At 42.4% G+C, this 26391-nt stretch overlaps 1 protein-coding gene across 1 annotated transcript; it reads left to right on the top strand.

Annotated features, from left to right (window-relative positions):
- The first annotated feature begins 891 nt into the window (after window positions 1-891).
- LOC140125793 (uncharacterized) lies at window positions 892-8238 on the top strand. Its single transcript, XM_072144661.1, has 3 exons — window positions 892-1237; window positions 5793-6155; window positions 7890-8238. The coding sequence occupies exons 1-3, from the start codon at window positions 1093-1095 to the stop codon at window positions 8057-8059; spliced, it is 678 nt and encodes a 225-aa protein (XP_072000762.1). The 5' UTR covers window positions 892-1092; the 3' UTR covers window positions 8060-8238.
- The last annotated feature ends 18153 nt before the right edge of the window (window positions 8239-26391 follow it).

Here is a 26391-nt window from a genome sequence, read left to right as displayed (position 1 = left end):
GGGCTCCGTGACTCTGACGTGTAACTTCACATATCCAAAGGACCAACCTGGAGAGGTGCGAGTGTCCTGGAGACGAGGATTGCCGGATCGTTGTGGTTATGGTGAAGTCATATATAACCACACAGGAGGCTGGACACATGGGGACTATACAGGGAGAATCTCACCGGTGGGAAATCCCCATGCAAAAGGATCAGCCACCATCACAATCAGAGATCTGAGGAGGACGGATCGCCCCATGTTCTGCTGTAGAGTAGAAATACATGAAGGACCTAAATACGAAGGATGGCAGAATCGTCATGGCACTTACATGCTGTATAAAGGTGAATTATTTACTGATATATTTATTCTTAGATCACTGTTACCCTGTGGGAGGAGCAGACTCATAGCTTTCTTATGTCTGTATCATCCTGCGGGGGAGGGTCAGACTCATAGCTCCTCCTTCTGTCTGTATCACCCTGCGGGGGAGGGTCAGACTCATAGCTCCTCCTTCTGTCTGTATCACCCTGCGGGGGAGGGTCAGACTCATAGCTCCTCCTTCTGTCTATATCACCCTGCGGGGGAGGGTCAGACTCATAGCTCCTCCTTCTGTCTGTGTCACCCTGTGGGGGAGGGTCAGACTCATAGCTCCTCCTTCTGTCTGTATCACCCTGCGGGGGAGGGTCAGACTCATAGCCCCTCCTTCTGTCTGTATCACCCTGAGGGGGAGGGTCAGACTCATAGCTCCTCCTTCTGTCTGTGTCACCCTGCGGGGGAGGGTCAGACTCATAGCTCCTCCTTCTGTCTGTATCACCCTGAAGGGGGAGTGTCAGACTCATAGCTATATCTTCTGTCTGTTTTACCCTGCATTGGGAGAGACAGATCTGACTCTGTTTCCTGTACATTGTAGATGAATTTTTCGTAGATCAGGCGGATGTGGTTCCCGCTGTTATCGGAGAAGATGTCACTATACCATGTGACGTTCACTATATAGACTCCGATCTTATAGAAGAAGTCACCTGCACCGTGGGGAGCAGCGATCTGTGTGCGGATAATACAGATAATCCTGTGACATGGAATCACAATAATCGATTACAGACTATAGGACGATGGTCAATGATGGATTTTCCTCGGAATGTGTCATTAATAATAAACAGAGTGACATCAGAGGACAACAAGTATTACTGCTGCAGCGTGAGGACACGTCTAAGGAGAGGCAACACGGCGACACCCATACATGCCACCCAGGTGGTAGTTGTTGGTGAGTGACGCCCACATTATGTGTCATAATGTTACAAAAACCATAATTTTTACATACAGAAATATTTTTAGCAGATCTCACTATTGGCGTAGGGGCAATTCCTGTCTATGAGTGTTACAGACCTCACATTCACTTTCCTTTTATAGGTATTAGTCCGGACTGTGCTGTCAGTAAAGGTGTGTTTAATATGACTGTAATAGGAGGAGTTCAGACTATACCACCTGACTGCTGTCACAGGGGCCAGTGCAGACTACACAACCAGACTGGCATTATGGGCGTGATGAAGACTGCATAAAAAAACTGGGAGAGCTCCACAATGTGGTTATAGGGAGAACTCTGCACTGTGGTTATAGGGAGAGCTCCGTATTGTGGTTATAGGGAGAGCTCCGTATTGTGGTTATAGGGAGAACTCCGCACTGTGGTTATAGGGAGAGCTCTGCACTGTGGTTATAGGGAGAGCTCCACAATGTGGCTATAGGGAGAACTCCGCACTGTGGTTATCGGGAGAGCTCTGCACTGTGGTTATAGGGAGAGCTCCGCACTGTGGTTATAGGGAGAGCTCCGCACTGTGGTTATAGGGAGAGCTCCACAATGTGGTTATAGGGAGAACTCCGCACTGTGGTTATAGGGAGAGCTTCGCACTGTGGTTATAGGGAGAGCTCCGCACTGTGGTTATCGGGAGAGCTCAGAACTGTGGTTATAGGGAGAGCTCCGCACTGTGGTTATAGGGAGAGCTCCACAATGTGGTTATAGGGAGAGCTCCGCACTGTGGTTATAGGGAGAGCTTCGCACTGTGGTTATAGGGAGAGCTCCGCACTGTGGTTATCGGGAGAGCTCAGAACTGTGGTTATAGGGAGAGCTCCGCACTGTGGTTATAGGGAGAGCTCCGCACTGTGGTTATAGGGAGAGCTCCGCACTGTGGTTATAGGGAGAGCTCCGTACTGTGGTTATAGGGAGAGCTCACCACTGTGGTTATAGGGAGAGCTCTGCACTGTGGTTATAGGGAGAGCTCCGCACTGTGGTTATAGGGAGAGCTCCGTACTGTGGTTATCGGGAGAGCTCTGCACTGTGGTAAAAGGGAGAGCTCCGTATTGTGGTTATAGGGAGAGCTCCGCACTGTGGTTATAGGGAGAGCTCCGCACTGTGGTTATAGGGAGAGCTCTGCACTGTGGTTATCGGGAGAGCTCTGCACTGTGGTAAAAGGGAGAGCTCCGTACTGTGGTTATAGGGAGAGCTCCGCACTGTGGTTATAGGGAGAGCTCCGCACTGTGGTTATAGGGAGAGCTCCGCACTATGGTTATAGGGAGAGCTCACCACTGTGGTTATAGGGAGAGCTCCGCACTGTGGTTATAGGGAGAGCTCCGCACTGTGGTTATAGGGAGAGCTCCGTACTGTGGTTATAGGGAGAGCTCCGCACTGTGGTTATAGGGAGAGCTCCGCACTGTGGTTATAGGGAGAGCTCTGCACTGTGGTTATCGGGAGAGCTCTGCACTGTGGTAAAAGGGAGTGCTCCGTACTGTTGTTATAGGGAGAGCTCCGCACTGTGGTTATACGGAGAGCTCCGCACTGTGGTTATAGGTAGAGCTCCGCACTGTGGTTATAGGGAGAGCTCTGCACTGTGGTTATAGGGAGAGTTCTGCACTGTGGTTATAGGGAGAGCTCCGCACTGTGGTTATCGGGAGAGCTCTGCACTGTGGTTATAGGGAGAGCTGCACACTGTGGTTATAGGGAGAGCTTCGCACTGTGGTTATAGGGAGAGCTCCGCACTGTGGTTATCGGGAGAGCTCAGCACTGTGGTTATAGGGAGAGCTCCGCACTGTGGTTATCGGGAGAGCTCAGCACTGTGGTTATAGGGAGAGCTCCGCTCTGTGGTTATAAGGAGAGCTCCGCACTGTGGTTATCGGGAGAGCTCTGCACTGTGGTAAAAGGGAGAGCTCCGCACTGTGGTTATAGGGAGAGCTCCGCACTGTGGTTATCGGGAGAGCTCTGCACTGTGGTAAAAGGGAGAGCTCCACACTGTGGTTATAGGGAGAGCTCCGCACTGTAGTTATAGGGAGAGCTCCGCACTGTGGTTATAGGGAGAGCTCCGTACTGTGGTTATAGGGAGAGCTCACCACTGTGGTTATAGGGAGAGCTCCGCACTGTGGTTATAGGGAGAGCTCCGCACTGTGGTTATAGGGAGAGCTCCGTACTGTGGTTATAGGGAGAGCTCCGCACTGTGGTTATAGGGAGAGCTCCGCACTGTGGTTATAGGGAGAGCTCTGCACTGTGGTTATCGGGAGAGCTCCGTACTGTGGTAAAAGGGAGAGCTCCGTACTGTGGTTATAGGGAGAGCTCCGCACTGTGGTTATAGGGAGAGCTCCGCACTGTGGTTATAGGTAGAGCTCCGCACTGTGGTTATAGGGAGAGCTCTGCACTGTAGTAATAGGGAAAGCTCTGCACTGTAGTTATAAGGAGACCTCCGCACTGTAGTTATAGGGAGAGCTCCGTACTGTAGTTATAGGGAGTGCTCCGTACTGTAGTTATAGAGAGAGCTCCACACTGTAGTTATAGGGAGAGCTCCTTACTGTAGTTATAGGGAGAGCTCCGTACTGTAGTTATAGGGAGAGCTCCGCACTGTAGTTATAGGGAGAGCTCCGTACTGTAGTTATAGGGAAAGCTCCACACTGTAGTTATAAGGAGACCTCCGCACTGTAGTTATAAGGAGACCTCCGCACTGTAGTTATAAGGAGACCTCCGCACTGTAGTTATAGGGAGAGCTCCGTACTGTAGTTATGGGGAGAGCTCCACACTGTAGTTATAGGGAGAGCTCCGCACTGTAGTTATAGGGAGACCTCCACTCTGTGGTAAAAGGGAGAGCTCCACACTGTGGTTATAGGGAGAGCTCTGCACTGTAGTAATAGGGAGAGCTCCTCACTGTAGTTATAGGGAGAGCTCCGTACTGTAGTTATAGGGAGAGCTCCACACTGTAGTTATAAGGTGACCTCCGCACTGTAGTAATAGGGAGAGCTCCACACTGTAGTTATAAGGAGACCTCCACACTGTGGTTATAGGGAGACCTCCGCACGGAAGTTGTAAGGAGACCTCCGCACTGTAGTTATAGGGAGAGTTCCACACTGTGGTTATAAGGAGAGCTCTGCACTGTGGTTATAGGTAGAGCTCCGCACTGTGGTTATAGGGAGACCTCCGCACAGAATTTGTAAGGAGACCTCCGCACTGTAGTTATAGGGAGAGTTTCACACTGTGGTTATAAGGAGAGCTCTGCACTGTGGTTATTGGGAGAGCTCTGCACTGTGGTTATAGGGAGAGCTCCGCACTGTGGTTATAGGGAGAGCTCCACAATGTGGTTATAGGGAGAACTCCGCACTGTGGTTATAGGGAGAGCTCCGCACTGTGGTTATCGGGAGAGCTCAGCACTGTGGTTATAGGGAGAGCTCTGCACTGTGGTTATCGGGAGAGCTCTGCACTGTGGTTATAGGTAGAGCTCCGCACTGTGGTTATAGGGAGAGCTCTGCACTGTGGTTATAGGGAGACCTCCGCACTGTAGTTATATAGAGAGCTCCACACTGTGGTTATAGGGAGAGCTCCGCACTGTCGTTATAGGGAAAGCTCCACACTGTAGTTATAAGGAGAGCTCCGCACTGTGGTTATAAGGTGACCTCCGCACTGGGGTTATAGGGAGAGCTCCGCACTGTGGTTATAGGGAGAGCTCCACAATGTGGTTATAGGGAGACCTCCGCACGGAATTTGTAAGGAGACTTCCGCACTGTAGTTATAGGGAGAGTTTCACACTGTGGTTATAAGGAGAGCTCTGCACTGTGTTTATTGGGAGAGCTCTGCACTGTGGTTATAGGGAGAGCTCCGCACTGTGGTTATAGGGAGAGCTCCACAATGTGGTTATAGGGAGAACTCCGCACTGTGGTTATAGGGAGAGCTCCGCACTGTGGTTATCGGGAGAGCTCAGCACTGTGGATATCTGGAGAGCTCTGCACTGTGGTTATAGGTAGAGCTCCGCACTGTGGTTATAGGGAGAGCTCTGCACTGTGGTTATAGGGAGACCTCCGCACTGTAGTTATATAGAGAGCTCCACACTGTGGTTATAGGGAGAGCTCTGCACTGTCGTTATAGGGAAAGCTCCACACTGTAGTTATAAGGAGAGCTCCGCACTGTGGTTATAAGGTGACCTCCGCACTGGGGTTATAGGGAGAGCTCCGTACTGTGGGTATAGGGAGAGCTCCGCACTGTGGATATAGGGAGAGCTCCGCACTGTGGTTATAGGGAGAGCTCCGTACTGTGGGTATAGGGAGAGCTCTGCACTTTGGTTATATCGAGAGTTCTAGAGTTTAGACAAACCAAGGACAGCTTTATAGTTAAAGTAATACCAACTAAAATTAATCCAGACTATGCAGAGAGCTGCTATAGAGGAAGTTCCAGAATATGTGGATTTTTTTGAAAGTTACACTATTTTGATGAATAACTAATTTCAAACTGGAATAATTTGAGGCATTTTTCTGTAGATTATTCTATAATGGACTTGTGATCCTTCTTATTTTAGCAGCAAGTGATCAAGTGTTTGAAGTTGCTCAACCAGAGTTGACCTCACCCAACACAGACGGCTCTGCTACCCTCAGCTGCTCATACAGACCCCCATATGACACTGACCCTCTGTGGACTGATGTTTTCTGGAGAGTGGGCAGCCCAAGTGGTATCTATGCCTATCACCCCTTCCCAGAGATGGTTCATTCCAGCTACAGAGGAAGAACAGAGCTGAGAGGACCGGCCGATCTCCATATAAAGGGGGTGGACATTGTGGATCATGCAACATATTACTGCTTTGTGCTGCTCAAGTTCTGTAAGGGAAATAACATAATGGATTCAATGATTCAATATGGAAATGGCACCAAACTGGATGGAAATGGTAAGTTTTCAATGTAGAGAAACATAAAATAATGTTTTCTTTGGCCATAACTAGCTCCTAGCACCTAACTACAAGTATTTCTCTGAAGTTTCTGCAAAATGGTCTTCACTATCAGCCTGAGGAAAATTGTTGTCTTTTCAAGGACCAAAAAAATTGATTGAAAACCCCTGATAATATTGTAGATAGCACATGCTGTCAACTTATGTTTTAATTTTAGCCTTGATACCATTCTGCTTTGCTACTATGGAGCTCAATAACCCATTTTCAGTCCATTCCCTATCCATTACTGAACCATCTAGGATTAACAGATGTGTAACCCATCTGTAGTACACGAGGTCATAGTATAAGGTGGAGATCAGTCAATAAGATCAAATTCTTATGCATGAACAATGTGACCCTGGGCACCAGAGACTTTTCCATAGGATTTTCTTGATGGATGACTCTGAAGCTTTGGTTCTGATGTTTCCATACACTCTAGAAACATAGGGGCACATTTACTTACCCGGTCCAGTCACGATCCCACGGCGCGTTGTCCAACGAGGATTCGGGTCTGCCGGGATTCAGTAAGGTCGTGCGCCCGATATCCAGCAGGTGTCACTGCTGCGCCGAGGTCCGCCGGAGTTCACCTCCTTCTTCCTGGTGCATGTGAGTGCTTGATCTTGCGACACAATTAGTTTTTTAAATTCAGCGGTTTTTCTGAATCCGTTGGGTTGTCCGACTGCCACGCCCCCCCCCCCCGATTTCTGTCACATGAAAGCCGGTGCTGATGCGGCACAATCTGATCGCGTGCACCAAAATCCCAGGGCAATTAATCGCAAAACGGAAATATTCGGGGGACCCGACGAAAGTGCGCCGTTGGGACCCTTAGTAAATGAGCCCCCATACTGTTTGGATCACAACCTACAATTTGTACTTGAAGCTGGTCCTGAATTATTTTGTTCCACCATTAGTCATTGCTGGTCCATATCTTCATAATATACTGCTTAGACTGCTGCCATACTCTTCTCTGTGGTCTCCTAGCAAACTCTCTAACACCCCTCTAATCCATCCATAACTCTGCTGCCCGTCTAATCCATCTGTCTCCTCGCTTCTCCTCTGCCTCTCCTCTCTGCCAGTCTCTCCATGACTTACAAAGCCTTCCACCACCCTTCCCCCCAATATATCTTTGACTAATCTTCCAAAACCATCCTACATGTAGTCTCCAACCCTCACAAGAAGTTCTGCTTCACTTACTTCCTAGTGTCCACTCTTCTTGGTTTCTGTACATTCCACTTATTCGAGAACCTTCAAGTCAGACTGTTACATATTTTCCATGACATTAATTGTAAAAAGAGTAAGCCCGGTCTACATGAATGTGGCGCACCCTCTACACGCCCAACGTGCATGAACTGAGTGCACCAGTTTATTTCCAGTCTGCACATGAATTTATGTGCAGTCTACACCAGAATTGTGGTCCAAACTGCATAGTAAATCTGGGCCGCTGTCTCCATTTACCCTCCAATAACGATTATGAGCCCTGACGGAAGGGTCCTTTTCCCACTTGTACCACTTCAACCTACTTTTGAGTCAATTTTTTTTGTGATATATGGGAGCCCTTATTGCATGTATAACATCATGGAATGAATCCTCTATAAATAAAGGATAATAATATAATTATTGCAATGTCCGGTTGTCCATATGGACCTCATGTCTCAATATCCCCCCACTTATTGTTATTATGATTATTTCTTTTAGGTTCCCTTGAATCACGTCAAAATTACGACGTTCTGACAGTTGTACTTTACGTTGGCATCAAGAACCTCATTCTTTTTATACTTGTGACCTTGTCTCTGTTATATCTGAAGAGAAGACGCCTTCAATCTGATGGAGAACCAGAAATTTATCTTCAACCTCTCGAGTCATAACTCATCGAACCAAAAAGTTTCCCTTCTCGGGAATCCCACGTCTGCATGAAGTTACTTATGTTCGGAACATGTTACACCATCACAGATTAGTCCACCTTTCACTTAAACTTAAGTAAGGACTCCCATTTCTCATTAACCCCTTGCCTCCAAAGCCCATTTTCCCTTTCCTGCCCAGGGCCTATTTTTAGAATCTGATACTTGTCATTATAAGTGGTTAGATCTTTAGAACGCTTTTATGTATAGATTTTGAGACTCGTAACACAATGGGGATCATTTACTAAGGGTCTGAATCGTGCACTTTCGTTGACATTCCGGTTTGCGCCGATTTGCCCTGGGATTTTGGAGCACACGATCGGATTTTGGCGCATCAGCACCGGCTTTCACGCAACAGAAATCGGGGGCCTGGCCGTCGAACAACCCGCCGGATTCGGAAAAACCATATTTTTGTTGCAAGATCAGCACTTACATGCACCGGGATGAAGAAGGTGAACTCCGGCGGACCTCAGCGCAGCAGCGACACCTGGTGGATATCGGGCGCACAACCTTAATGAATCCCAGTAGACCTGAATCCTGGTCAGAGAACACGCCGCTGGATCACGACTGGACAGGGTAAGTAAATCTGCCACATTGTACATTCATGTTAGTTGAAAAATTTGGGTGTGATGTTTTTCTCCATTTTCAAAGTTAAAAATGTTCTGCTTTCCAGTCACACCACTGAAATAACATGATGACAATCATTCACCAAATGCTTCATGCTTTTAATGTGTCCTCGTATTTTTCTAAGATATTATGAGGCTTAAAACTTTGGGTGCAAATTTTCACATTTTCATGAAAATCAAAAAAGTTTTCAGGGACCAATTGAACTTTCAAGTGACTTTGAGAGGACTAAATAATAGTAAAACCCCAGAAATGACCACCTGACGAAGCAAAAGTGTGGAACGCCTTTCGGGGTGTATACCCTGCCCCCCCTGGATTGTCCAAATACCTCCATTCATTATGCTCTCGGGTGAGTATTAGGCCTCATTCACACGGCCGTAAGGGGGATGTATAAACAGCGACGTATATATATATATATATACGTCGGATATATGTCCCCCCAAGAGGCCGGCAATGGACGCGCGGCGCCGTACTGGAGTGGTACGGTCCGGCCTACATACGACACCATACCGTTCCATAGCTGTGAAAAGATCTTTTCTCGGCATACGGCGCTGTGCACCATATATCCCTATGGAGAGGGGCGGGGTTGAGCAGTGCTACGGTACGGCGGGCACACGTGTGTCTGAATGTAGCCTTAAACTGATATTGATTGACATATATTGAAGCTGGATGGTACCTCCGGTCTTCTTGTGTATTGAGTGAACAATTAGACTCTCGGTAGCATTTTCTATAATATAATTCATGGACTTAAGTATTGAGTTATTATTGGTTTCGGCCACCTTGGGGGGAGGGGCTTATGTAACTTATGGCTGCCCCATTCAATCTGGGGCTTTCTTGTTTTGTGTTTAGATTGTCGCAAATACTGTGATATATTAAATATTTTTATGAAGTTCCCGTATTTGTACATTCATAAAAATAGATATTTCTTAATGGAATTAAGAAATTGTAATTTTTTTTTTTTAAATTCCATTCATTTTGACCAAAAATGACACATGAACAATTGATTAAATGATGAAAGTGTGGCTATACCCCATATGTGGTGGTGACTACTGTACGGGCGCACAACTGGGCATAGAACGGAAGGAGGCGGCATCCAGAGCAGATCTCGATTGTCAAATTGTACAGGCTACACAATTTTTACAATTTTTAATTTTTTTGGCAATGTAGACATTTGAGGGCTTATATTTTGAAGGATCGGATGCCTTATTCCGATACTTTATAGCTTATTGATGAATCATTAATCCTTGTTTCAAATTTTCAGCTTATTTATTTTGGCTGTTCACCGTACCATAAAAATAATATGGCCTTATTTTTTTAAACTTTTTTATTTTGCCCAATTAATCTGAATAAAAACAAAATTGGAGAAAATCTGATTTCCTTTTGCATTGACATGTTTCCGGGGGCATAATTTTTGAGTTGATATAATTGACATAGGGCTTATTTTTTTGTGTTACAAGTTGACTTTTTCAGAGCACATTCCCTTTTTTGATCACTTTTTTGGCACGTGTTCTGCTTTATTTTTTTACGGACTTCCTCAAACAGGTCCAATAATGCTACAGATTTATTGTGCAGATTGTTACTGACACAGTGATACCAAAAATGTGGGGATTTTTCAGTGTTTTTGTTTACTTTATTGGATTTTTACATAGAAAGCTTGTGTTTTAGGGTTTTTTTCCGTATTGTTATAAAAATGTTTTTAAATATATATATTTTTTTACTTTAGTTTCAGCCTTTCAAAAGATCACCCGCTCAATCTAATGCACTGTAATACTCATGTATATATAAGCTCAACTAAAACTGCATTTACTGACCTAACTATGGGGAGGTAACAAATAGTTTTTTACACTAGGGGGGTGGATATCGTCATAGTTTTTTATCACTAGCAGTGACACACTGACAGATCATCCTGGTGCTCACAGATGTCTTCTCCCAATGTTTGAGCTGCTGATAGCAGCCAGTACTGATCCCTATAGCTGCTTGGATCAGCGGTGTAACCGATCCAGGTGAAGTATCGGGCTGCGGCACAAGGACCAGATTTACAGCACATTAATGCACGTGGGGGAAGAGTCAAGGGATTAAAAAACCTGTGCTATCAAACCCAGCAATTCACATCACAACTGGTTACCCACAGATAAAGACATAGGGGACTATTTATCATTAGGCGGCTCCTTGGGACAGTTCTATGTCTATTTTTGGATCTCCGGTGCCCATCAAATTCACTAAAGTGGCTTTAGCCCTTTAATAAAGGTTCCTATGGTCTATATTCTGTTTGGGATTTTTTTTTTCAAATAGTCCCAAAAAAGTCTCAAAATGTCTCAAAAAGTCTCAGCACATCCACCAGCAGGGACTGGAGTAACTAGGAGACTTTTTATGAGACTGTTTAAAAATCCAATTCATTTTACAAACTGTTCATCCTTTTTACAGTTCTGATGTTGTTTTAAAGAGAAATAACAAAAACTATTGTACCGGAAGTTAAATTAATCAACAATACATTGCAGCCCCTCTTCACTGAGCCCAGACCTCTCCATTAGTAGGAATTGTCTTCCACCATTAGTGCTATATTTCGTAGGATCTTTAAAATAATAATAACAATACTCGTCGGCATGTGGCATTGGGCATTGCTACTGTACATGCCCCTAAATAGCTACACAAGTTGTGTTGTTGTGCTTTGAAGAAACATCATAAGTCTATCATGTGCTGCCTCCAGTGGCACAAACTGTGTAGTGAATTGTATGATTGGGGAAAACTACCCATGTAACAAATCTGTGTTATATTTACATATAATTTGAATATTTAAAACATTATATCTGTAGTTTTGACTTTTCAAAGCTACGGACAATGTTAGGAAGAAACTCTGGTGCCCAAACCTTTTTAGACACAATTGGATATTATAAAAATGATATCTAAAAAATGTAGATATCAAAAATGTTAGTGATAAACTGATGTAACAATTACAATTAGAACTTCCCATTGATATACAGTCTGTATCGATTTATTTGACTAAGTTTTGTAGGTTTTTATTAAAAAACTGAAAATATATGGGCTAAGACCTCTCCATACAAGTCAGGTGTTTGCTGCAAATTAAAGCAAACACCCATCAGTAACCCCCACTGCCGGTGCTGGCACCAATCATGGGCGTTAACCCTTTGACAGCAGCCAGCAAATGTAAATTTTACATATTACATCAGTAGGGTATAAAATGTGACCTCTTTGTCTAGACATAAAATTTCCTAATGATATGACCAAATACAATGGGGGTCATTTACTAAGGGCCAGAATCGCGTTTTTCCGTCGGGTTACCAGAATATTACCTTTTTGCGCCGACTTTCCCTAATTTAGTTCATGTGACATATTTATACATTTCTTCATTTGTTATTAAAAAAATATACCTGTGTGACGATAATTTCCCATGAATGATGCCATCTTGTCCCTTAGAAATGAGATTGTTGTCTTTGGATACAACCACCCCAGCACCCTGGCAGCAGTGACCAGACATGTACTATTGAGCACTGCCTCAGATTTGAAACCCTACTGATGTAATATGTGAAATTTACATTTACTGGCTGCTGTCAAAGGGTTAACGCATGTATTTGGTGCCAGCACCAGCCGTGGGTGTTATTGATGGGTGTTTGCTGCAATATGCAATATGCAGCAAACATCCGGCTTGTATGGAGAGGGCTCAGCTCGTATGTTTTCAGTTTATTAATGCAAAACTATAAAACATAGTAAAATGAATAGATACAGACTGTATATCAATGGAAAGTTCTAATTTGTTTCTTTGTGCAATCACTCCACCAGAAGTGGTCGTATCCAAGGACATCAATCTTGTTCCAGAGAGAAAACATGGCTACATCTATGGGAAATTATCATCTCACATGGAACATCTATTTTTATTACCACTCAATTGAAGAAATGTATCCATTTGGCAGATTAATTTAATTAAATGTCAATGCTCAGATGAGAATATCCCTTTAAGGATCCAGTAAATACCGTGTTTCTCTCATTCTCAAAATTACCGCTCTTTCATAATTGAATGTTTTATCTAACACTTATAAAGAACTGATATAACCTGGACTTTATAAACAACATCAAAAAGTAATGAAAAGGACAACAAATTATTGTTGATTCTACGAAAGAAACTTTAATAAAATAAATTACATATTTCAACAATTCTGCATAAAACTATATGCAGGCAGTCCCCGGGTTATATACAAGATAGGTTCTGTAGGTTTGTTCTTAAGTTGAATTTGTATGTAAGTCGGAACTGTATAGTTTAGAATTGTAGTTCCAGCTTAATTTTTTTTGGTCTCTGTGACAATTGGATTTTAAAAATGTTGGGTTGTCATCAGAATCAGGATTAACACTAAATCTTCATTACAGACGCCTGTGATAACTGTTACAGCTGATTATTGTAGCCTAGGACTAAAGTACAGTAATTACCAACATCCAGAGGTCCGTTTGTAACTAGGGTTCCTATGTAAGTTGGGTGTTCTTAAGTAGGGGACTGCCTGTATCTGGACAAGAAAAGCAATAGTTCAATATACTAAACTTTTTCCCAGACCTACAATGTCTACTGTGTGTTTCATGTAAACGTACTGGTTGTATATTGCTCCTTACTGTTTCTGTAATTCTAACAAAAATTTTAATAAAAATAAATTAATAAAAAAAAGAAGGGATTTTTGTGACCCGTATGTCTATAACTCATTAGTTTATCATCTATGCAAAAGCTAAAATTTTCCAAAATGTGACATTTTCATTTTTCTGATGCTGAATCTCAGAAAAACAGGAAGTCTCACGTCTCAGTTTAGATCGTGGAGAACCAGAGGCTGCAGTATCTTTCAGAATCTGTCGGATGATGAATCGGTGGAGGAAGTAACTGGTGACCAACGCTCTACCCAATGGGGAAGGGTGGGCAGAAATTGTTGAATACAACTATCTTTAACTTGAGTTCCAAAAAAGGTAAATTCAGTTACATTTACAATATATAATTGACCTTCTGCATGGGATATGTTGGTCCTTTGATAGCAGAATTTCAACACACTTGACCCTCAAAATAAGAATAAATTGTCACATAACCCACCACTTTAAAAAAAAAAAACCTTTTAAAAATGTTAGAAAAATTTTATTTTTCCATCCCTGTCTAGTAAAAAAAATGTATTAAAATACAATAAATAATTTCAATAGGTATATAAGTATTATAAATAATAAAAAACTATAAAATTATTTTTTTTACAAAAAAAAAATATTTGTATCCAAATCTATTAAATTAAAAAAACTATTAGAGGTTTTTCTTTCTCCAAGGTCAATGTTTTAAATTCTGTATACACGGGTGGTTTTCATGAAAGTTGGGAATTTTTTAGAAGAGTTTTATACTGTAGATTGTTCTACTTCTCTTAGCGCAACCTTGGTGGCTGCTCCTTGGCTTGTGGTAGCAAGTAATGCAGAGAAGGAACAGTTTGGATGGACTGAAAGGACACATAAGGATATTGAGCCCTAAGGAACAAGCCCCTTATCTTTCAGTCGTGGAGTAATTGCCCAGCCTACCCTAAGTGGTAGATGACAATTTGTTGAAGCTTCCTTTCTCCATCACAAAAGACAGAGCCAAAGACTCTACAATACAAACAAGAGTAGCCGACAAATACGGGACAGAACCAAGAGGAAATTACAGTACAAAATCGATGGCAAAACAGATGATCAGAAAAAAGACAAAGGGTCAAGGAATCCAAAATACAGAAAAACATCAACCAGCTCCATAAAAGATGTATAGCAAGCACAAGGGATATGAAGGTTCCTCAACCTCAAACAAAGCAGAGACAAGGCGGCAAGAACAGATGATGTCGCAACTGGCAACGACTGAGGTGATTGTGATAGATGTATGTGATGAAGCCTGACTATACAAGACATGGGAGAAAAAAATGTTCAAATGTAGGAAGAATAAATCAAGGTTTTAGTTTGTAAATTCAGCTTGAGGCTGCATTCACACACATGTATGGGGGACGTATATACGGCCAATATACGTCCTCCATACACTTCTATGGTCTCACGACGCCCTACGGGAGTGGTACGGTGCCGCACCGTATCGCTCCGTAGCCCGGGAAAAGATAGGACATGTCCTATCTTTTCCCGTATTACCGCCCTGCGGCCATATATCGCTATGGAGAGGGGCGGGGGTGAGCTGCGCTCACCTCCTCCTCCTCTCCCCGCGCTGCTGGCAGTGTGCATGTAGCCTTGTACTGTATAAAGATGAGGTCTTCTCCAGGGATAAAGGAGATTCATATCCAAAACAAGCGATCTATGCCTATGGGTGAGCATGACAACATTTCTCTGTACTTACCCTGTATCTCTAGATTCAACTTTCATACCGAATAGTTGCTGTTTTGAGAACCATCTCAAATATCACAAAGCAGTAACATGTGAAATCATCCATATAGCTTTATATGGTCGCAGTCCGGTTCTCTCTCTATGACAGCAGTCTGCCTATATAGTCTGGTGATCCCTCTATAAGAGCAGCCCATATGTTTCCTATTATTTTAGCCTTCCATTGTAAAGTATGGGCCTCCCCCTATGTAGTGTGGAGCTCACCTGTGTGTTCTGGAGCTCTACCTATAATATCAGTCTGACTGTAAGGTCCACAACTTTTTAAAACTGCATTCTGACGACATAGTCTGGACCACCCCCTATTACAGAGTTTGGCAGTGTAGTCTGGATTTCCCCCTATAAGAGCAGTCTGGGACTGTAACCTTGCAAAAAGTTTGACCTCCGAAAAAAGAACAGGGACAAAAAAGAAGAAACAGAAGAGCTACTGAACCGGCACTCTCCCACTATAGTAACCAATTCACACAGATAAAAAAGGTCAGTGGTCAACTCTTCTATGTCACAATTCACATTCAGTAGGTGTTCTCACCACCTTCCCTTCAGTTAGAAATTGAGGATCTCCTAGGTTTCTCCTGCCTTTTCTTCGTTCTCCCGAACACTGGATTCCAATGCACCCCTGAACCACTCCCGTGTCCGTGGTGCACTCTTAGTCCTGTGTCAGAAGGTAAACGAACAAATAGTGCAGAATCCCAAGGTTCAAGAAGGATATTTTATTGTATATACTCCCGAAGTGGAGTTAAATAGCGCACATGTAACAGTGTAGAAAACGACAAACACCTCGCCCGACCCAGGTTTCGCCTCGTCAGGCTTCTTCCGGGGCAGTAGATGCCCAGGATTATATAGATAACTATACAATGTTGTCTATACAATGACCTCTATATAGATAACACTGACCCATCATTACATCACTACTGACAATAGATGATGTCACAGCTTATCTCCAACCCCTCCCTGTACAATGACCTCTATATAGATAACACTGACCCATCATTACATCACTACTGACAATAGATGATGTCACAGCTTATCTCCTCCCCCTCCTGTACAATGACCTCTATATAGATAACACTGACCCATCATTACATCACCACTGACAATAGATGATGTCACTGCTTATCTCCTCCCCCTGTACAATGACCTCTATATAGATAACACTGACCCATCATTACATCACTACTGACAATAGATGATGTCACAGCTTATCTCCTCCTCCCTGTACAATGACCTCTATATAGATAACACTGACCCATCATTACATCACTACTGACAATAGATGATGTCACAGCTTATCTCCTCCCCCTCCCTGTACAATGACCTCTATATAGATAACACTGACCCATCATTACATCACTACTGACAATAGATGATGTCACAGCTTATCACCTCCCCCTCCCTGTACAATGATCTCTATATAGACAACACTGACCCATCATTACATCACTACTGACAATAGATGATGTCACAGCTTATCTCCTCCCCCCTCCCTGTACAATGACCTCTATATAGATAACACTGACCAATCATTACATCACAACTGACAATAGATGATGTCACAGATTATCTCCTCCCCCACCATGTACAATGACCTCTATATAGATAACACTGACCCATCATTACATCATTACTGATAATAGATGATGTCACAGATTATCCCTCCCCCTCCCTGTACAATGACCTCTATATAGATAACACTGACCCATCATTACATCACTATCGACAATAGATGATGTCACAGCTTATCTCCTCCCCCTTCCTGTACAATGTCCTCTATATAGATAACACTGACCCATCATTACATCACTACTGACAATAGATGATGTCACAGCTTATCTCCTCCTCCTCCCTGTACAATGACCTCTATATAGATAACACTGACCCATCATTACATCACTACTGACAATAGATGATGTCACAGATTATCTCCTCCCCCTTCCTGTACAATGTCCTCTATATAGATAACACTGACCCATCATTACATCACTACTGACAATAGATGATGTCACAGCTTATCTCCTCCCCCTCCTGTACAATGACCTCTATATAGATAACACTGACCCATCATTACATCACTACTGACAATAGATGATGTCACAGATTATCTCCTCCCCGTCCCCTCCCTGTACAATGATCTCTATATAGACAACACTGACCCATCATTACATCACTACTGACAATAGATGATGTCACAGCTTATCTCCTCCTCCTCCCTGTACAATGACCGCTATATAGATAACACTGACCCATCATTACATCACTACTGACAATAGATGATGTCACAGATTATCTCCTCCCCCTTCCTGTACAATGTCCTCTATATAGATAACACTGACCCATCATTACATCACTACTGACAATAGATGATGTCACAGCTTATCTCCTTGTCCAATTTAAGATTGAACATTTTTAGTTTCTTAAAGTTCTTTACTCCAGCAGCTGATTTCATGATTTCAAAATAGTTTTTTGGTGAAACTAAAAATATCAATATAAATCTAAATTTAATTCTTGCTTGAAACGTAGGTCATTAACCCCATAGCGCAATAAGACGTACCCTTACGTCTTACTGCGCATGGGGGAGTATGAAGAGGGCTCACAGGCTGAGCCCTCTTCATACTCACCGGGCATTTGCTTCATAATGAAGCAAACGCCCGTCGCTAACACCCGTGATCGGTGCTTGCACCGATCGCGGGTGTTAACCCTTCGATTGCCGCCGGCAAAGCTGCCGGCGGCATTAAAGAGCCGGCGGCGCGTGGGCGCCGCCATCTTGGCTCCGATCGTCACTCCCCGTGACGTCACCGGGGAGCGGCGATCCGTTGCCATGACAGCCTGGGATCACACAAAGATCCCAGGCTGTCATGATCGAGGCTATCTATTATAATGTGCGATCTGCACATTATAATAGATGGTATGCAAAATCCCCATATACTGCCATACTGTAGTATGGCAGTATATGGTAGGATCAATCAGACAACCTAGGGTTAAAGTACCCTAGGGAGTCTGTAAAATAGTAAAAAAAAATAAATAAAAAAAAGTAAAAAAAAAAAAATTATATTAAAAAAACATAAAAATTCAAATCACCCCCCTTTCCCTAGAACTGATATAAATATAAATAAACAGTAAAAATCATACACATATTAGGTATCGCCGTGTCCGAAAATGCCCGATCTATCAAAATATAATAACCGTTTTTCACTGCGTTAAACCCCGTAGCGGAAAATAGCGCCCGAAGTCGCAAATGGCATTTTTTTGCCATTTTGAAAAATAGAAAAAATTCTATAAAAAGTGATCAAAATGTCGAACAGTCCTAAAAATAGAAGCATTGAAAACGTCATCAGAAGTCGCAAAAAATGACACCACCCACAGCTCCATACACCAAAGTATGAAAAAGTTATTAGCGCAAGAACACGGCAAAATGAAGAATTTTTTTTCTGTACAGGAGGTTTTAATTTTTGTAAATGTATGAAAACATTATAAAACCTATACAAATTTGGTATCCCCGTGATCGTATTGACCCAATGAATGAAATAGACATGTCATTTGGGGTGCACAGTGAAAGCTGTAAAAACCAAGCCCACAAGAAATGGCGCAAATGTGTTTTTTCATCATTTTCACTGCATTTAGAATTTTTTTCCCGCTTCCCAGTACACGGCATGGAATATTTTATACCATCACTACGAAGTGCAATTTGTTACGCAGAAAATAAGCCATCACACAGCTCTGTACATGGAAAAATAAAAAAGTTATAGATTTTTGAAGGTGGGGAGTGAAAAATAAAAACGCAAAAACGAAAAAGGGCCTGGTCCTTAAGGGGTTAAAGACACATCTAATAGGAGGTCATAAGACGTGAGTGATATCATACACCCATGGAATTACATAGAAAATGACTGATTCTAGTGATATCACAAGTTTCACCGTCGAAAAAGCAGAACTTTCAACTGTTTGAACTTTCACACATCGGGCTTCAAAGGAAACGACTGGCCAACTAGTCATGACATTTCATGAACGAGATGCATTGATTACATGACCTCCTCAGTGATGGAGGCTCTAGGACTTCTACTTCTCATATCCCTTCTTAAAGGTCAGTGTTTTTTGTCCTGTAATCATTTGTGTTTTTATGGTAGGTGAATTTTTTTTTATCTTGATCAACATTTCATAAATGATGTGCACATGGTCAAAAATGGTGGCCAAAAATGTCACCAATGTTGAAGGTCCTAGGTTTATGAACATTGTTTTTTAACGTTTCTCACCGACTATATCCATGGTAGTTAGTAGAAGACACTTTTTCGGTATCTAAACGGGCAAACTCATAAGTTTTACTACTGGAAGTTTCCTAAAAAAGCTTTTGTATAGTAAGCGATATGTGGTGAGGAGGTCTTCCTGTAGCTTCATGTAGCTCTTGTTGACTTCAGCCAGAGATACTTGTCCAAGTCCTTGGTTTAAACATGTCACTTTTTGTGCCTACAGGAGGAAGCTGTATATATAAAAGTAATCCATACTGTGCAGAGCAGCGAGGGACCATCCTTGTAGAGGAGAAGGGCTCTGTGACTATCCCATGTAACTTTACGTATCCAAAGTCTTTGGGCAGATCTGTAGATGTGAGAGTGTTCTGGAGACGAGGATTGCCGGATCGCTGTGGAAATGGTGTTATCATATATAAACCCTCAATAGGCTGGACACATAGTAACTATACAGGGAGAATCTCACTAGTGGGAAATCCTATAGAAGATGGAACAGCAACAATCACAATCAGAGATCTGAGGAGGACAGATCACGCCACATTCTGCTGTAGAGTGGAAATATATGAAGGATCGAAATGCATAGCAGGATGGCAGAATCCTCATGGAACATACATACAGTTTAAAGGTAAAGTAATGAATAATATATTGAGACAATTTGGATCCTTACATCATCCTGCAGGGGAGGGGCAGACTCATTGCTCCTCCTTCTGTCTGTATCACCCTGCAGGGGAGGGGCAGACTCATTGCTCCTCCTTCTGTCTGTATCACCCTGCAGGGGAGGGGCAGACTCATTGCTCCTCCTTCTGTCTGTATCACCCTGCAGGGGAGGGGCAGACTCATTGCTCCTCCTTCTGTCTGTATCACCCTGCAGGGGAGGGGCAGACTCATAGTTCCTCCTTAAGTCAATATCACCCAAAAGGAGAAGGAGTAGACTCATAGCTTTTCCTCCTGTCTGTAGCATCCTTCAAGGCAAGGGACAGACTCATAGCTCCTCCTTCTGTCTCTAACACCCTGCAGGAGAAGGTATGGACTCATAGCTCCCCCTTCTGTCTCTAACACCCTGCAGGGGAAGGGCAGACTCATAGCTCCTCCTTATGCCTGTAAGTCCCCACAACAGGGGGGGGGGGGGCAGACCCTTAGATTTTTCTTTTGTCTATCACCCTGCAGTAGGAGGAAAGACAGACTCATAGGCCTTTCTTGTGTCTGTATCACTCTGCAGGAGGAAAGATAGACTTATAGGTCTGCCTCATGTCTGTATCACCCTGTGGGTGGGTACGATAAGACTCATAGCACCTCTTGTCTGTATCACCTGAAAGGAGGAGGGGTAGACTCATAGCTTTGCCTTCTGTCTGTAGCATCCTTCAAGGGAAGGGGCAGACTCATAGCTCCTCCTTCTGTCTGTAACACCATGCAGGAGAAGGGATGGACTCATAGCTCCTCCTTCTATAATCCTGCAGGAGGAGGGATGGACTCATAGCTCCTCCTTCTGTCTATCACTCTGCAGGAGGAGGAGGGGAAGACTCATAGCTCCTCCTTCTGTCTATCACCCTGCAGGAGGAGGAGGGGCAGACTCCTAGCTCCTCCTTCTGTCTGTATCACCCTGTCTATATCTCCTTACAGATGAATTTTCCATAGAACAGCCGGATGTGGTTCCTGTCCTTATTGGAGAAGATATGATTATACCATGTATCACTCACTATAATGCCTCAGCTTTTATAGAAAAAGTCAGCTGGACTATGGGGACTGGTGTTCTGTGTAATGAAAATTATCAAACAATTTTTACCTGGGACTATGACAATTACCAGCTACACATTATTGGGCCATGGTCGGTTGTGGATTTTCCTCGAAATCTGTCATTAAAAAAAACAAAAAAAAAAGTGACATCAGAGGATAACAAGCATTACTGCTGCCGAGTGAAGACGAGACTGCAGGGAGGGAGCACTGTATTTCCCATACATGGTACTGAGGTCGTAGTTGTAGGTGAGTGACATTGGGGGTCATCTTTATTTCTGTCTTTTTGAGACATTTTTTGTCTCATTGCAATTTTTGAGCCTTTTTGGGGACATTTTGAAATGTCCCCCGGACTCTTGTTTTTTGTCACTAAGACACATTCATCTTCTATTCCATATGTGCTGAATGTAGCAAATGTCATTTATCATTTTAAATTGCCTAAAATTTGCTACGTTTTTTGGCACGAAAAACTCCAGATGAAACCATACTTAAGGAAAACTTCGAAAATGGAAATGACTTGAGACATTTGTGCAACATTTTTGCGACATTTGTAACAAATGTCTCAAAAAGATATCTTAAAAAAAATCCCTCATTTAAAACAAGGAAAAAGTGGGATTGATAAATTACCAAAGATGCAATAAAATGAAAAAATGACCAAAAACTAGCCAAAAATACAGAGATAAGATAAGTGACCCCCATTGAGTGGAACATTATTTGATTCCCAACAAGTTCCATTAGTTTATGGATTTCTGTTTTATTCTGATTTGTGCGTCTCTCCAGCTTCTTAGTGCAGGTCTAACCTTCTACTGTCGGTGGCAATCCGACACATGCCCCATACTAGAAACTGGGCATGGAAACCTAAAAAAGTAGCTGTATCCAAGTGGTGTATAGACGTCTTATGCAAAAGTATATGAAGACAGCATAAAATAACTAGCCTTCTTATGTTTGTGCGGAGGTGTCTTTCCTCGCGTTCCCTCGGAAAGGTCTATATTTATTTGGCATCAGATGAGTTTCTCAATGTTACGATAAATGAAGTCTATGGGTGACACCAATAGTACGGGTTGTCGAGTTTTGCAGCAATAAGGCAATTACATCTGGTTATGGTCCATTTTTACGTCTAAGAGTGTTATTGTTTTCTAGCCAGATAAGTTTTAGGTGATGTAATTGATTTTCTTGTGAACAATGTGTGACTTGATTGTTGTACTTATCTCAACAGGATCAACAGATCCCAAGTTTGAAGTTGTGCAACCAGAGGTGACCTTGTTGGATACAGATGGCTCTGCCACCCTCAGCTGCTCATACTACCACCAATCAGACACAGACCCTCTGTGGACTGAGGTTTACTGGAGAGTCGGCAGCCCAAGTGGTATCTATGCCTATCACCCCTTCCCAGAGATGGTTCATTCCAGCTATAGAGGAAGAACAGAGCTGAGAGGACTGGCCAATCTCCATATAAAGGGGGTGGACAGTAAGGATAATACTACATATTACTGCTTTGTGATGCTCAAGTTCTGTTACGGTTATGCCAAATTCAGCTCGTCCATTCAGCATGGAAGTGGGACCAAACTAGAGATAAAACGTAAGTCAAAAGCAACCTAAAAGAGGTTATCCAGTCTAAAAAAAAGGGGGCACACACATGGTACTGTTTTCCTAAGCCTTTGGGGAGCATTAAAAGATTCAAATTTGCCCACTGGTCTTCATACCCATGGCCTTTGAGACAGTGAGCACATAATTTACGATGAGGGCAAATTGTAAGTTATACACATGTGGCTGTAGGGTAAATGGAGGGAAAAAGGACACAAACCAAAGGTTTACATAGTTTCTAACTCAAAAACAATTAGTCTAAACATAGTCAAATACACAAGGCTTTGTAAATTGTACTGAAAAATTGTGCAATTACGACACCTTCCATCGATAAACTCACCATAACTCAACGAGTTCATAGGGACCACTATATATATATATAATATATATATATATATATAAGACAAATGTGTGATCTGTGATGCATCTGATGTACATTCATGTTGGATCTGTACAATCCTCGCTGTGCATACATGACACCAGGTTATAGATGTGCCGACCATCTATAGCACACCAGGTCATGGAGCAACTCAAAGATCAAATTGTTGTCCATCAACCATTGACATGGATCTGTGGATCTGTTTTGTTGACGTTGTGGCTTCTCCACCATTTAAGACGCCATTTTGATTATTCCCTAAAAACGTCCTAATTTTAATCTTTTCCTTCAGATTGTATTGTCCTACTTATTTACTCAATTCTTCCTATGGTCAGGAGTGTCCACATGGACTGTTGGAATCTCAATGTCTACTCATGTCTACGTCTTATTTCCCATAGGTTTCTCAGAATCGCCTCAAAAATCTCAAGTCCAGACAGTTATTATATATGTGGCCATCAAAAACCTCATCCTCCTTGTCCTTGTGATATTGTATCTTGTCTATCTGAAGAAAAGAAGCCTTCAATCTGATGAGGAACCTGATAGTAACTTGCAAACACTCCAGACATTCTCTACTGAAAACCCAAATATCTCTAATTACTTTATGTAACTTGTAATATCCACAGTTCACCTTAAACTGGTTTCTTAAAGGGGTTTGGTGACCTGCATTTTAATTGTTTATATTTTAATCGTTTATATTGTTTAGACTTTTAGTCTATTTGAAAAACGTTATAACTTATAAGATGCTATCGTAGTGTTACATAACTTGTTCTATACATTGTATCAAGGCTCCTTCTCCCACAGCTTTGCCCTGTACTGTGAGATTTCTCGTCTACTGTAGGGAATCTTGGTGGTCCCAATATCTATTCTATACTATGCTTGGCATGTTCTTGTAGCAGTGGATCCCAACTTTGAGAATAGAAGCAGGGCCGGTTTAAGATTTCCATGGGCCCTGGGCTGTGTGAATATTATGGCCCCTACAAGGCTGGAATTCACTCTCTACATCTGGTGCTAGAAGCTTATTGAGGAATAGAGGATGCGTCCCTTCTTCTTCTTTGAATCTGTGATTGCAGGACCTTCATAGTTCCTGAAATTGCTCTCGAGGATTTCATGGGTGAAGAGCCTTCTCAATATATAATTTGGCTTGTAGTTTGGTTGGCCGTAGGCCCCATTTAAGACTTTGGCCCTGAGCTACCGACCAAACCGCAATACTATATTCCACTGCTGAGTGTAACTGTTATCAGGTAAATCCAGCTGTTTTATCATATTTGTCTCAGTTTTCTTAAGAAATTTTACTGTAAATTTCATGATGTGAAGTGGTTTCCTGTGTTTAAAAATGAACTTTGATGAAATAAATAAGATACAAATGTTCATGCAAAATTATTTAACCAACATAAAACCGAAATCATGAATTACTATCTTACACGTGTCTAAGTATTAACATCCTTTAGTTGGGTTGGAACTTGTAGACTTCGGTCTACAAGTCGAGTCGAGGGGTATTGGACCTCCAGCAGTCTAATATTAAGGACCTGTTCTATATTCTCTCCTATTCTTAACTGAAAAACTTTTACATACAATGTGCCACAAACTACTGGTACTTGGTTTGTGTACTTGGTACATAAACAACATTTTGTAAGTGACTCAAGCAGAGGCTGTGACTTCATGATGGACAAAGTCCTTGCCTTTACTAAAAAAATATTTGAACGAACTTTAAAACACTCATGTCCATTTTTTTCAGTGACGTGCAGCCCACGAGAATAAAGTCACAACAAGCATTGGGTGTCATTTGTGTTCAGTACATTTTCACAGATTTTTATACAAATTTTTGCCAATTTTTTTTTTTAACTGAGCAGAAAAAATGTTGGATCTACAAATGTGAAAAAAATGATTCATCAATATAATATTTTTTTTGTCGACATGCAATGGATACGCTGAAAAAGACCTAGGAAGGGACTTGGGCTTGCCATGTCTTGTATGACACACCCAGTACTTCCTGCTATGCCCTTAGTACCAAGAGAGCGTCCGGCTGTTATCACATCCCCATTTCACAATTCTGGGGTCGTAGTCGACCATGAGGCACCTCAGTTTACATCATGTACACAGAACCACAGAGATTTTTTTCATTTTGTGCTGTATTGCTGTATTACAAAAAAGTATTATCTATATTGCATTGTATAGCTGCACTGAAATAGAACTGGTCTATTGGGGGTTCGTCCGGGATGATTTTAAAACAAATAGACTAGTCTCAATGATCGTTCATCGCTCCAAATCAACCACTTACTGGGTCCCCACAACTCTCTGAACACACAGACATTGGCCCAAATAAATCAAAACTGGTGCAGTTTGCCTCACTCATGTGCAATCTGCACCAGATAATGCAATAGTGGCGCAGGCTCCCAGTAAATCCGGTCTGTTTTCAGTACCTGCACCTTTTTCTTTGGTGCACTTTCATTATACAGCGTGCAACACAATTATGTCGAGTGCCAGTAATAAATGGGGTGAAAACTCAGACTAAGCCCCTTTAGGTACACCTTTTTCTGTCTTGCCGGACAAAGTGCAACCAACCGTGCCACAAAAGTGGCCCAAACACTTTATAAATACATGTGCAAGTTTCAAGACCTTCTTTATAGACCCGAAAAAAACTGGTGCAGACACAATGATATATATGGGCCATTGACTGCTCAGAAGCAGCAGTAGAAACCAACCTGAGCTCAAAATGTTACTAAAAAGCTCAAGTTCAGCCTCGCGGCAATACTCATTGTATGATATGTGGAAATGCGGTCTTGTTTTTTTTTTCTCTCCCCATGTGGGTTCATCTCAATATGGTCTTTTATCAATTACCTTGGAGTGTTAACAAAATATCTGGATCTCCATAAAAAGGCAAGAGTTTAGTCATCACAAATGATAAGGTATTGTCTTATTTGATCCCTGGTTCCTGAGGGGGGCAGATGCCTCTTAAAGAAGACTTTGCACCCTTCCATAGGGACCACTATACCTTTTAAAAATATCCACCTTTTGGGCACAGTAAATAGTGGATATTTTTAGAACCTACAGTGAAGCCTCCTCTATCATATGGTTACTTTACCCACCTATAGCTCTTTGGGATCGGTTACTCCGCCGGCTGCTCCAAGGACACCTCTATTTCAAAAAATGTGATTATACGGGTAGTGAGTCTCCACTACCTGGGAAGGTGAAAATATACCATTACTTTTTTCTCAAATCACTTTCCTGACATCCTAGACTATATACGTGCTTGGTTTCCTGCCTGTTGTTTTTTTTTCTATTTTCCTGTAGGGATCGCTATAAGAATTATGGTGCAGTTTTACATGTTGCTTTTGCAAGAAAATGTTAATATTTTTGTCTCCCTATTGTCAGAT

This window comes from Engystomops pustulosus, chromosome 4 (assembly GCF_040894005.1).
Source record: "Engystomops pustulosus chromosome 4, aEngPut4.maternal, whole genome shotgun sequence".
In the NCBI taxonomy this organism is placed as follows: Eukaryota; Metazoa; Chordata; class Amphibia; order Anura; family Leptodactylidae; genus Engystomops; species Engystomops pustulosus.
Note: the sequence above shows the minus strand (reverse complement) of the source record. Positions and strands in the feature narration are given on the sequence as shown.